Here is a 13,732-nt window from a genome sequence, read left to right on the forward strand (position 1 = left end):
ACGAGAACACAGAAGTTATTTTTAAATAAGCGAAATAATTTTTTATTATTTCATACTGACAAGGAAGTATAAATAATTCTAGATTAGAAATGCACCATTCAGTGTACTTTGATAAAAGTGAGATTACACGAAAATGGAGGACATTAGAAAACAAAAGAGACAGATTTTAAATTTGATAAAATCATTTGTTTAGCTTCAAGTTTCTTGTAATATAATGATTTTACATATAATTATTACAAAATGAAAGACTTCATGGTCCCACTTTGGCTTTGTTTAGTTTTTTGCCATGTGTGCAATTCCCTTATTTCCGTAAGAAACATTCTGCATTCATCCAGTTTTAAGACTGTGTTCCATTACTGAATCCTGTGGGATTCTGGGATTGCCAGCGCCACAGATCCTCACCTGTGTGGTTAGAAGAAAAAAAAGTCTGATTAATCATGAGCCGTCAGTACTTCACACCTCATTACACTCTTATCTACTTATGCATGTTGCAGAATTAAAATGATTTCAATTCACTTACACATCCTCTCCAGGCCGTATTCAGCCTTCCAGCCCAGCTCTTTCTCCGCCAGAGTTGGATCTGCATAGCAGGAGGCCACATCACCGCTGCGTCGAGGTGCAATCTGATAGGCAATCTGAGACCAGAAGAAAAACACTATAGCATTAAAGAGAATGTCAGATAAAAAAATAATAAATTTATGGCAATATAAACATCATAATGAGATTTCATTAAGGCTAAACAAAATGTGTGTGTGCTTTGGACCACAGCAGGTTTACGCCTCACCTTTCGACCTGAAGCTTTTTCCATGGCATTCACCATCTGCAGCACTGAGTAGCCTGTACCTGTGCCCAGATTATAAACCTACACAGAGACCAACACAGAAATGTAAAACTGAGAAGAAAAAAAAGGATGTGAAAATGGAGTACATTAAAGAGGAAGAAAAAAAGTCATACTTTACACCCACAGTTGTCCTTCAGTTTCCTGACGGCAGCAATGTGCCCCTTTGCCAAGTCAACAACATGGATGTAGTCTCTCACACCTACCCAGAAATAAAGGAATCAGTGATATTGTCATTACTGAAAACTAAAATGAAAAGAAAATGGAAACATTCCTATTAACTGAAATAAAAACCAACATAACTAGGAAGAAACTGAAAATAACAATTTTTAATACTCCAAAACGAACTAAAATAATAATAATAATACAAATTAATTTTAGTTTTAGAGACATAGTATATTATAAAACTTGAAACCTTTACAGCCCACCGGCATTAATCATGAAAATGCCACTGGATAGCAAAAACATTAGACATAGCTTAGAAATTTAACAGCATTAATATTTGAAATGATAAGTGTTTTAATGATAGCACAAACTACTAAAATAAAAACTGAATAAATGGAAACTAGAAAACTCTGTCCAAAAAAAAAAAAAAAAAAACAAAACCAAAAAACAAAAAAAAAAAGACCAGCCCAAAAAAAAAAAACCAAAGCAAATAAGGCAGAAGGTTGTTTGGGATTCCCTGTGGATCTTCACCAATCTGTCCCGAGATGTGAGCACCAATGGGATTGAAGTACCTGAGCAGCACAGCATTCCAATCCTGCAAGACATTTTATCAGTCACAAACCTGCCACAGAGTCAAAAGTGTCATGAGAGAGCGGTCAGCTACCTTCTCTGCTGTGCACTGGTCCCTGATCATTTCCTCTATGAAGTACTTGGTCTTGCCATAGGGATTTGTGCAGCCACCCACTGGATGCTGCTCATCAATGGGGAGTTTCTGGGGGTCTCCATAGACGGTGGCGGAGCTGCTGAATACCAGATTACGCACTCCATGAGACTGCATCACCTGATTCAGACACATACACAGGGCCACAAACAGTAAGGCATTCCTTAAGAGCCAAAATCACTAACACACATACACACAGTTTCAAAATTTATTAAATATATACAAATATAAATAATAATAAAAAACAAATAAAAAGTATAAAACTATAAGCAATAAAATAAAAATAGCATACATTTTGTGGCTGAAAAAAAAAACATGACGTAGACATGTTGTGGCTAAGTAACAATAAAAATAATAATAAAATAAATGTATAAAAAATGAGAAGAAAACCGGAGACATGTTGTGGCTCATTGTAGAACAGTAATTAGATTTCATTATACAAAGCAAGTAATGGATACGAAAAATATTAAATGTAATATATTAAAAAAAAAAAAAAAAAGAGTGTATATTTATTTTTACCTTTTTGAATATTTTCTCCAATCCAGGTTTATCTAGAAGGTCCAGCTCATGGAACTCAATCTGAGTTTTCAGAAACTTCTCTATTCTCCGCAAGCTCTCTGGAACATCACCCTCTCCTCAACAAAACACACATCCACAAAGAATGACAGACATAAAAAACAGGAAACATTAATTTAAATATAAAGGTTTTGTCCTAAATTTAAAAGCAAAGTTAACAATATTACAATAAATTTTAAGCAAAACATTGTTTTTATAAATAAAATTAAATATAAAAATGAATGCATATTATTTATAAAATATTTAATTTCATATTTAAAAAAAGTTTAGTTACTGAGACTATGGATTGCTTCACCCAGCAAATACTACATATAGTCCACAAGGGCTCACTGTGTGTGCAGGATATTTCTGAGGCTCTTTGTAATGCAGCAAGATTTACTGAAAAGGGTCCCTGTGTGTTCAGAATACCACCAAAGCCCTTCTTCACTATGTGTGATTTATTGAAGTCTGTTTACCTCTGACAGCATTACTGAAGTTATCGATGACCACAGGGTGATAACCAGCCTCTATGAGCTCCACAACACAGTGGCTGCCAATGTATCCACCTCCTCCTGTCACCAAGATCTTCTGACGCATGTTGAGAGCCTTCAGCACAGATTAAAAGATAGCCACATGAATTAGGCTATTGTAATTACTGGTTCATTGTTAACAGGTATGTGGGTGTGTTCTATTCTTACTCAACCTGTACGTGAACTACGTGGCTTTACCTTCACCTGCAGCATCCTGTTTCACTTTATATGGATGGAGCTCTTTCATTAATGCGAAGCACATCGTGGCATTAAAAAGTCACCAAGATCCCCAAACGTCCAAGACCTTAGTTCAATTCAGTCTTCCTACACTGGTATTCACGGACTACACTGATATTATAAAACACAGTAAGACTTTGAAAGTCACCTGACTGGAGGAGTAAAGTAAGATCTCCTAGCTGTCAGAACAAAACAAACAATGCAACATAAGCATAACAACAGCTCACATTCAGATGTATTCACACTCACCGTGCTGATGAATGGGGATCAATGAGGGTTATTGGGGAACCCGCGAGTGACAGCAGGCAGTTCAGTGACAGGCGAACAGTTCAGCGAGTCTGTTTGGTTTATTCATTCTCTCTTTCTGGTTTCAGGGACACGTGGAAGTGTGTGAAGCCAATAACGTATGTGCTGAGTAATTCACTTTCAAAGAAAAAGTCCCTCATATTTTGGTAAAATACGGTTCAAGTATGCATGTATTTATTTATTGTTATTATTTATTTATTACAACAGTATTATTTCATGCAGATTTTTTAAAAATAGCGACTAGAAGGAGATCAGTGTCCGGTATGAAGACCAATGCAAGCCAATATAAATAAGGAGGGAGTGCACTAGAAGACATTTAACTAAGTAATATATATTTATGTACAGTACCAACATTAAGTACAACCTAGATTAATCAAGCCTTCTCCAAGAAACTTTTGTTATGGAAAATTTACATCTTCATTGGAGAAATATTTTGCCTTAGGCACATAACTTTCACAACTTTCATTATGAGGTGTCTGTCCCATATGGAAGTTAAGTGGTTGAATACAATAAACATATGTCAGTCAACTGGTCTTTGTTCGGTTATTTTAAAACAGGAACTTCCATATATCAAAGACCACGTCTTTAAACCACTAAAACTGAAATTAGGAATAGAAACATAAATAGGAATACATTTCTAACAGTGACAGAGAGAATGGAGAAACAATTTTGTGTGTAAATTTTTGTGCCAGAATAATTTTGCGCAGCCACTGACATTCGAGGCTGTTGAATCTATGATGCCTAAATGTCCCTTTCAAATTCATGAATATTTTCCTTTAGTCCAACAGTTTTCCTACACATTCTCACGTAAACAGGCTTGCTAAGCCTCACAGATTTGTCAGGGAAAACTACACGTCTGAATGCGCATTAAGAAAAATAGAGCTAAACAGTAAAAACAAAACATTGATTTATTAATGCTTGTCTTTGGAATCTTATTTTCCTTTAATATATACATCACACTAATGGTACTTTGGTGTCAGAGTATCAATGATGGTTTTGGGGCTCAAAGACAACAAAACAGGATGATATTACAGCTGCTGAATGAATCAGCTCGGTTCCTTAATCAGATCACAGCGAAAAAACATGGCACACATACAAGAGTAATGATTTCTGTGATTTGAGATTTATACTGTAGTCCAGGTCTTACTGCATAAGAATCTGAATAAAAAAGAGCAAAATGACAAACAACAAATTGAAACTGCAATACTAAATGAAAACCAACAGAGGGCAGAAAGCAGCAATAACAAACAAAACAGTAATTTTGATGGACACTCCTCATCCAACTCAAAACCCTACTTTACACTGATACTCCAGCCTTTCTCAGGAGATCTATAATACTAGGACAAGCTATTCAATAGCATTCCAGCTCATCTCAGTGGTGTGAATGCAAAATTGGTGCAGGATCCCCAGAAGTAAGCAACCTGCTTGCTTCCTTTTCGGGCTCTCAGTTCTTGGCACAAACAATTTTGAGCTAATCCCCTCAGCTGTAAATGCTGATTGGTTAATGGCACATCAAGAGAGCACATAGTCACAAGCCCTTAGGTCCATTTGACAGCTCTTCAATATAATATAATGAAACAAGCAATTCATTTGTTGTTTGCAAGAAGTCAGAATATGTGGCAGTGTTAGCAGGCCATGCTAACCAGCAAAACCTTCTCTATTACAAACCTCTTAGGTTTTGTCCGAAAATCCGATCGCAGACCAACAGCTAAAGATCCTAAAGGTCCACTTTAAGGTTTCTTTAAGTTGTGTGCTCCCCTCTGAGAATATACTTTTGCTGTGGTGGAATTTTGAAAGCATTCGTGATCACGGTATAAATGATCAGGACGTGTATATATTCACAGTCTTACATCTCAAAGTGGCGGTAGATGCTCTCTACGTATTCCAGAACTCTGTGCCAGTCCGGTGCTTCTTCTTTTAGCATCTCCTCCACCGTCTGAGGAACCACAATGAAACATTAGTCAGAAATGAACAACCACACGAAATCATACTAATAGTCATATTTGATTAATTTCCATGAATCACGTTTGAGCTATTTTTTTAATCACGATTGTGTCATTATCATATCAGCCAATCATGTCTGAGGCAGTTACATATCCAGTCAGTCATGTCTGAGTAATTCTCATGTTTAGCCAATAATTTCTGAGCCAATTACATATCTAATCAATCATATCTAAGTTATTCACATGTCTATTCAATCATGATTGAGTCATTTTCACATCTTGCCTGTCAAGTTTCTCATTCTCATCTGAGGTCAGCACCAATATCTGACAGATGTTTTTTTTTTATTCAAGCTGGAACTAATTAATAGTGCATTGCTTGATTTGTTTGGTGGCTGAATCATGGTGTAGTAATTACATGATTGAGTTATGAAATTAAATACAACTGTTTAGAAAAAAACTCAAGTTCACGCACCAGTGATGCAGAGATTCCAAAACCTTCTCCAGTCTGGAATGCAAGAGTGAGATTCTCTTTCTGTGGATAAAATCATCACCATTATCATAACCCTTATGTTAATATGTTGGCATGCAAGTCATGCGTATGAAGTGTGTATTACCTTATTCTCTGGACTGAGTTTGTCATATGGTATGTGAGAGGGGAGGTAACTGTGGTAAATCGCACAAAAGGCCAAACCATCCACCCAGCAACTGCTGAAATTAGTGATCTCAATATTCTGAAAGAAAGACAGGAGGCAGCAAAATAAGACAGAGACAGGCAGATACTCTAGATATACAGTAGTCAACATTTGAAGTGGATTAAAAAATGTCATCAAAGTTGTCCTAAGACATTTTGGTTTTAGGTTTTAGGACAACTTTGATGAAAGGTTTTGTAATATATATATATATAATATATATATATTCTACATAGTAAGCAAAAAAGTCCCTATTATTTCACAAATAAACACAACAGAATATACATAACCAATACCTTTCAAAATGCTTATGAAAGAAGTCTCTTATGTCCAAGGCTGCATGTATTTGATCAAAATACAGTAAAAACAGTGACATATATATGTGTGTGTAAGATAATTTTTTTCTGGATTCTTTTATTAATAGAAAGTTCAAAAGAACAACATTTATTTGAAACATTTCTGTAACATTATAAGTGTCTTTACTGTCACTTTTCATTAATTTAATGCATCTTTGCTGAATGCATATATACATTTTAATATAAATATACTAATTCTGCTACATAAACAATACATTTCTTTTTAAAAATTGTACTGACCCTAAAGTTTTAAATTGCAGTGTAAATCTAGTTGACTTGCTATTAAGTGTCTCAAAAAACAAACAATTCAGTGACTATTTCAATCTTTAAAAGTGTTTGTTGTTTCAACCCAGTAACTTATAAACACGACTTCCAGGCTTCCTCTTGCAGGCAGACTGGTAAAAAAATACCGTGTGTCAGACTAGAGCTTTCCAGACTGAGAAAGTGCTTTTCAGTTGTGTGTACAATGTGCATCAGACAGTCAGTGAAAGGATTGTGGGTGGTCTATGCTGTCTGAGGCTGAGACTAGGGGGTGTGTGGCCGACTGCCAAGTTTGATCTGTCAGCTATTTAGTTTAGTTTGGTTGAATTCAGTACCTTGTATCCCTGAGTTCTTCCTTGACACCAGCGAAGCAGGGAGTTCCGTCTGGAGCTGCCATGAAGCCTCAGTGACCTGAGTCCTGATAGGAAATCCTCCTGTGTCCTGATGGGAAAGGTGATTCATGTCAGTTCTCTATTATCTGATAAATTACTATAAAGTTTCTCATGAACGAAGGGTGGAAAAACAGGTAAAAGTGTTTGATTCACCTTGTCCTGTTGATCTTATTTGTCACATCTAAAACCGAAGAGTTGCATGTCTGTAGGAGTGAATTCTCCACTTTCTTATCTGTTGGACATGCATAGACACGCACACGAAATAAATCATTTGTGTCCGTATGAGTTTGGTATGCTAGCAAAGGAACAAATATTCAGTGAAATCCAGTCAACTGGATATTGTGCAAATGGAACCCGTTTACACACCTCTATTGGTGCTGGTCTTGTTGTTCTGTTGGTCTAAACTTACTGCTCGAGTCTTGCTCTGAGAAGTCTGAAGTTATTAGACACTGTTTACTGATTTTTACTATTAAATATTTTAGATACATAATCATAAATATCCAAAAACGAAAGATTTTAGTTTTTCTACTCACAGATACTGTTGTCATAGTAACGGAAGGTTGGGAAGTACCATTTACAACAACATCAGGGTAATCTGAGGGCAGCTGGCACAGGCTCCTGCAAAATGATGGAATGATCCATGAATGTAACATGGGTCACACTGTCTCTTTGACAGACTGTGGACTGTAAACAATGAATCATTTAGAATCACTAAACAATGTTGTCTATCGGACAAATCGCATATGTCTAAGGCATGCATCAACTGTGCTCTGCTTCACAATGATTTCTTGAAGGAACTCACTGGATGAACAGACAAACATGAATCAGACTGAATTGGAATCCATTCTTTGATTCCGTTGGGAATCAAGAGTACTTTAGATTCCAAAGGTGGAAATTGATTCCATACAGAGGAATTGACTTCACTCTAACATGTTCAGATGTAACAGGTCCATTACCTTGATTTCCAAACTAGTACATGTCCCATGATTCATATAATAGACTTGAATCTTTTGATTCAGATCAACAAGAAACTTATTTATTCTGTGAGTGTTCCATAATTACATCAGTAGGTAGTGATGAGTGAGCATCTGTTAGAGTACTGAGTGATTCATTCAATTATTCAATCATTCACTCAACAGATTCATTCCAAAACAAAGCTGCTATTAACGGAAACTCCATCCAAACACAAATTTAAAATACAGAGAAAAGGCAGCTAAAAGATATAGACATTTGTACTATCAATCATAATATTGTAAAGTATATTGTTAACACTTTACAATAAGGTTACATTTGTTAACATTAGTAAACATGAATTAACAATGAAAAATACTTCTAACACATTGACCTTTATGTTCACATTAATATCAACCTTCACTAATAAATTCTTAAAATCAAAAGATGTATTTGTTAATATTATTTAATGGACCACAGCTGACATGAACTGACAATGAAAATGCATTAGTATTAACTATCATTACAAAAGATCAGCAATACTGCACATTGTTGTAAGTTAGTTGTATTATTGTATTACCGGTATATTTTATATTAAATGTTTATATTGTGCATTTATTCAATCTCAAAATTTGAGCCTTTGTACAGTGATGGCCAAGATTATTAGAACATTAGTATTTTCATTTTTCACCAGATAAAAAATTGTTTTAAGACAGTTATTTCTATCTTTTGCTGTAGTGTGTCAGTAGGAAATATCAGTTTACATTTCCAAACATTCATTTTGCCATTAATTGTAATAATCCAGTGAGATTTTTGTCTGACAACAGCAAGTGCTCCACACAGAGATCTGATCTGATCATCATCCAGTCTGTCTGGAAAGACATGAAGAAACAGAACAAACTGAGACAGACTAAATCCAGAAGAACTGTGGCAACATCTCCAAGAAGCTTCAAGAACTGGATGATGATCAGATCAGATCTCTGTGTGGAGCACTTGCTGTTGTCAGACAAAAATCTCACTGGATTATTACAATTAATGGCAAAATGAATGTTTGGAAATGTAAACTGATATTATAATAAAATATACACAATATATTCAAATGTATATACCAATTTGATGGGAACACTGCTGTTCACACATGCCAAAAAAACCTGTTCCTCAAGGTGTCTTTACTCTATTCCAAAACAGACAGTATTACTAGGAGGAAGTGGGTCTCTGGTCTTTCAGAGCAGAGCAGTAGACCGAGGATATGAATGTTTTCCTCTTGGATAGAGTTGTAACTCAGCTGTGAGTCTATGAGGTCAAAAGGTTTGTTGTGAATCTCACCGCTATGGTGATCATACTGTGCTGCTGTCCACAGCTTACTGTTTGCTAAACACACACACACACAATATGCTTACATTAAACTTCACTCTTAGAAATCTGAGCTTGTTCTGCACGTCTCAGCAAGATCAGTAACGAGTCCTCTTTCAAAGACATGAAAAGTATCCTGTACTATTTAATCCTTCTCCGCTTGCAGCCTTGAGCATGTCCTGATGATAAAGTGATTTCTAAATAGTTAGATGTCAAGAAATACAAGAGTGATTCCCTAGAATGATAGCACGTTTCATTATCACAATTTAAAAACATCATGACTGATCTTTCTCTTTCATCATCTATTTAATTTCTTGTCTCTCTCTCATTAGAACTGACTGAAACTCTGTGTTGATTCAGCCAGAGAGAAACTGACTCATATAAAGACAAACGACTGACTACTAAAGTTATCGAAGTGAGTAGCTCATTATTGTGCAAATCTTTACAATAACATAAAACAGAAAAAGGTGAGGACAATATGCAGGCAAAGTCATTTAGGACAAAAGATTCCAAAATTGGGGGAAAATTCATAAGAAAAAAAAGAGAGAAAAAGTTAATAAGATGAAAGGGTGGAGAACAACTACTGTATGTAGAAACTTTGAGACATGAGACCAACTGGAAGGCTGCTATGAGCTATAGAGCTATTATTTTGTGGGAAAAAAGAAAAAATCTACATTAAGCAAAAATACTGGTATGTTACCTTTAGCCAAAGTTATAAAATTATATGGTTCTTGACTTCTGTAATGATTATTTTAATGGCTTTACAATGTAAGCATCATAACAGCAAAAGCATCATAAGTATGTATACATTTATACTATATGCATGTTTTCATAGATTAGACGTTACCTTAGCCTGAAAAAGGTTGAAGACCCCAGCTTTGTCTAAACAAATAACACTGAAGGAGGATGGAAATAGAGTAGGAGGAGAGAGAGAGAGCAGGGAAAGTCTCAGGACCCTCTTCATCACTCCGAGGCCTCCAGACCCCAGCTGGAGCTGATTATAGCAAGAATACACAACATTACACTTTCTCACACATAAGAGTCTATCAAATATAGGAACACAGACATTGGGGGGTATTTAGGTATTTCTGCAATGTGTTTTAAATTTTAAACCCTTTACAATATTTGGCAAAGCACAATGTAAAGTTGTTGACTGCACACTTTTAGCAGTGTAGCTTTGTGTAATTTTGTAGTATTTTATGCACTACAATTGTTTTTTAAATCTGTAGTTTAACTTATTGATGTTACAATTAACATTTCAAACCAGTATTAAATATCTTGCTTCTGAAATACACTAAAGAATACACTACATGTCGTATAATATCTGAACAGATTTGAAAACACTAGGCATCATATATCTGCTGACTTTGTAAATGGCTACAGCAAGAAAAAAATTAACTAAACGACTGAAAATCAGACTTTCAAGTTATTCAGAAATCGGAACAACAAACTCAGCCACAAACATGTGCCTCGTTGCGAGGAGATGCATGGCAAATGAAAACAATGTTTTCTAAAATCAGCTCAAAATATCAAACACATTTGATATCCTCCGACTGGAATCAGTGAGCGACTGAATCAGTCAGAAGCTAAAAAATCGGTCTGTACCCATTTTACACTATGCCATTTTCTGTGAAATCTGTCAGCTCTGACTGACCAAAATCTGCAAGCTGTCTCTGACTTTCTGCAACTAGCTTCAGGGCAAAAGTTTTGTATTCCAGCTTTTAAAGGAAATGAAAAGACCAGTGATTATTACTAGTGATATAACGCATCCTCAATGACTTCATAATAAGAATGGTCTGTCACAGGAGGGATTTTCAAGCATTTTACCTTATGATGCAAAAGAAAGCTTTTCCTATTAGCCGGTTTAATTCCTGAACCATTTGCTCTGAAAAGACACTTTATTTTATTGATGAATAAGAACAGAGTGCAACAGCATTAACACATGTTGGCAATCACCCAACCTTGTTAAAGTCATTAAATTCTGTCTTTCTCTCTGCTCACACTCATAGCTTTCCAGTCATCCAGACAGGACAGAAACTGACCCCACCTCCCTCTCTCTCTCTCTGGACAGTGGTGATGTTTTAGACATCAGCTCATTGACTCAGTGGGATTTCTAAGGAAGTACCACACCCATGATGATAAGAAGTTGTTGCTCTTTTTTAGGGCTTTCGTACAGTGTGTGTGGGGGTGGATAGAGTGTGACTCTCTCACCATACTTGACAACCCCTCGCACACACATACACACTACATAATCGCTACACTCGACTACACACACACAGAAAAGCGCCCACAGACAAGTGCATCTGACACAATGGTCTAATACACTTTGGAAAGCTTTTTCCAGCCGAACCCAAAGCCAGCATGTGACTCCTGCATTCAGCTCAGTCCATCTGGAACTGATCCGTCAGCTTCTTACGTTCATAATGTTTGTGTGTAAGATTGAAACAAAAGCTGCAGATGAAGGGACCCACCACCACCCATCAAACACACACACACACCCATAACATATTTTGTGCTTTGTGAGTATAGTCATTATTAGCACATGGGTTTTAGCATTTTAGCAATGTCCAGCAGAGCGAGAGAGATTGTTGACATTGCGTGTTAGATTCAGGTCAAAATGAAACAGGGAATATTACAAAGCGAGTGACTCTAAATCTTATGAGTGAATATGAAAGTTGTCTGGTAGTGATTTAATACATGTTGTGCATCATCTCTGTCTCCTGGAGAAAGCGCACAACAGCAAGGCCAATTGTAGTCTACAATTGGCCTTGCTGTTGTGCGCATGCTGGATGAAATCATGCTACAATTGCATTTACTGAGCTTTGTCAGTCTGACTTTAAAAACGAAATAAACAAACAAACATCAGAAAAACTCTGATTTCAGACAGATTAAAGGGTCATTTTAATGACATTTTAAAGTCAACATGAACCGGAAATAGTGACTGACTTTTCTTTTGTATTCTGACATATATCCAAGTTAAACGGCATCTTGAATGGTGTATGTACAGCAGGACTGTTTTGGGAATTTATTGGATTGTTGTCATTTGCTAATTATTGTCCCGCTCTTGCACCAGTGCACAAAACATTGATTGTGAGAGGGAGGGGAAGTTAATTTTTTCTGATTAAAGATTATGAGGGCACATGATTTTTTTTTAATTATATGCACAGATAAATCATTTATAATAAATAAACACTGCAACATTTCATAAAAAAAAAAAGAGTTGTTGATTTTGATTTGGTGACATTAAAAAGATCAATTGGCCAGAGGAAAACTAGTCCTCCGACTGAGCCTGGAGAACCCAATGTTTGTTGCAAAAACTGCCCTGACACTATTGGATCAGAACAAATCTTAAACTGAATTGAGCTGAATAATGACACTATTGTCTGAACTTTACACAGTTATTGAACTGAACCAACACTGAACTGACTGGAGCTGAATAATAACACTACTGACTTGCTGCAGCTGCTTTACAGCAGAATTTGGATTTGTCCTATTTTTGAAGTTTGCATGATTGAGTCTATTAATTTCCTGTTTAATACTGTAAAGCCACTTCAAAATAATCTCTATTGTAAAAAACACTATAAAATAAAGTTGACTTGATTGTCCTATTATTAATTTGGTTCATGTAAGCGTGATTAGTGGTTGAGTTGACTTGTAAAGATATGTCAAAAGGCTGGGCAGTAACACACATTCACTCTGTTGTTTGGTCTGTGAGTCGTTACATGCTGACTTCTGCTGTCACAGTGGCCAAACAAAAAAGTTTTGTTCTTGCAAGAGCTGAACAGAATTCCCCACATCCCCCTCAGTATCTCCTGTTCACTCCCTGTTTCCATCTGCGTCTCAATCACTCCTACTACTTCTGCAGGCCTGACACCCTGAATAGCTACTTTAAGACCAGAGAACTGTTTTGTTGTTTACAAGTTGCTGTAACTAATTTGAATAAACTTTCTCTTTCTTTCATACTAAATCTATCTATTCACAGAGGCGGACAAAGTACTCAACTCCATTACTTGAGTGAAAGTACAGATACTGCTGGTCAAACATTACTCCATTACAAGTAAAAGTTGTAAAGACAGATTTTTACTTAAGTAAAAGTACAGAAGTACTTGCTTTTAAAAGTACTTAAGTACCAAAAGTAAATTTCCTTTTTTATGTCAATGCACTGTTTTATTGTTGTACGAAGTAGTACTTGCAATACTTCTGAAGCAACTTAGAATACATTACACCTGCTGAATACACTGACTAGCTTGTAGTATATTTGCAATAAAGAGCTTTTAGAATGTTAAAAACCTATGGGGAAAAAAACAAAACAAAAAAAATTATTTAACACCCCTACCCACCCCCACAAAAGCAGGATGGTAGTGATCTCACACAGTTCTGGCAGTGTATGCACACATCTATGTGCAGCCATTCATCCACATTTGAACAGAGTGAA

At 36.0% G+C, this 13,732-nt stretch overlaps 1 protein-coding gene and 1 pseudogene across 1 annotated transcript in view; both read right to left on the bottom strand.

The window, feature by feature from the left end:
* Positions 1-15: 15 nt before the first annotated feature.
* On the bottom strand, positions 16-3,437 carry LOC107670873 (UDP-glucose 4-epimerase-like; annotated as a pseudogene).
* A 591-nt stretch (positions 3,438-4,028) lies between these two features.
* Positions 4,029-13,732, bottom strand: part of LOC107670819 (cytospin-A-like) — a 15,151-nt gene continuing 5,447 nt past the window's right edge. The window contains exons 6-12 of the mRNA XM_016463583.1: positions 7,527-7,611; positions 7,360-7,426; positions 7,147-7,225; positions 6,937-7,042; positions 5,910-6,026; positions 5,768-5,827; positions 4,029-5,288 (exon numbers count right to left, since the gene is read on the bottom strand). Coding sequence (XP_016319069.1) covers positions 5,199-5,288; positions 5,768-5,827; positions 5,910-6,026; positions 6,937-7,042; positions 7,147-7,225; positions 7,360-7,426; positions 7,527-7,611 — 604 coding nt within the window. The 3' untranslated portion in view covers positions 4,029-5,198. The remainder of the gene's footprint in view (positions 5,289-5,767; positions 5,828-5,909; positions 6,027-6,936; positions 7,043-7,146; positions 7,226-7,359; positions 7,427-7,526; positions 7,612-13,732) is intronic.

The sequence above is a fragment of the Sinocyclocheilus anshuiensis genome, unplaced genomic scaffold (assembly GCF_001515605.1).
Source record: "Sinocyclocheilus anshuiensis isolate Anshui unplaced genomic scaffold, SAMN03320099.WGS_v1.1 scaffold784, whole genome shotgun sequence".
Lineage (NCBI taxonomy): Eukaryota > Metazoa > Chordata > Actinopteri > Cypriniformes > Cyprinidae > Sinocyclocheilus > Sinocyclocheilus anshuiensis.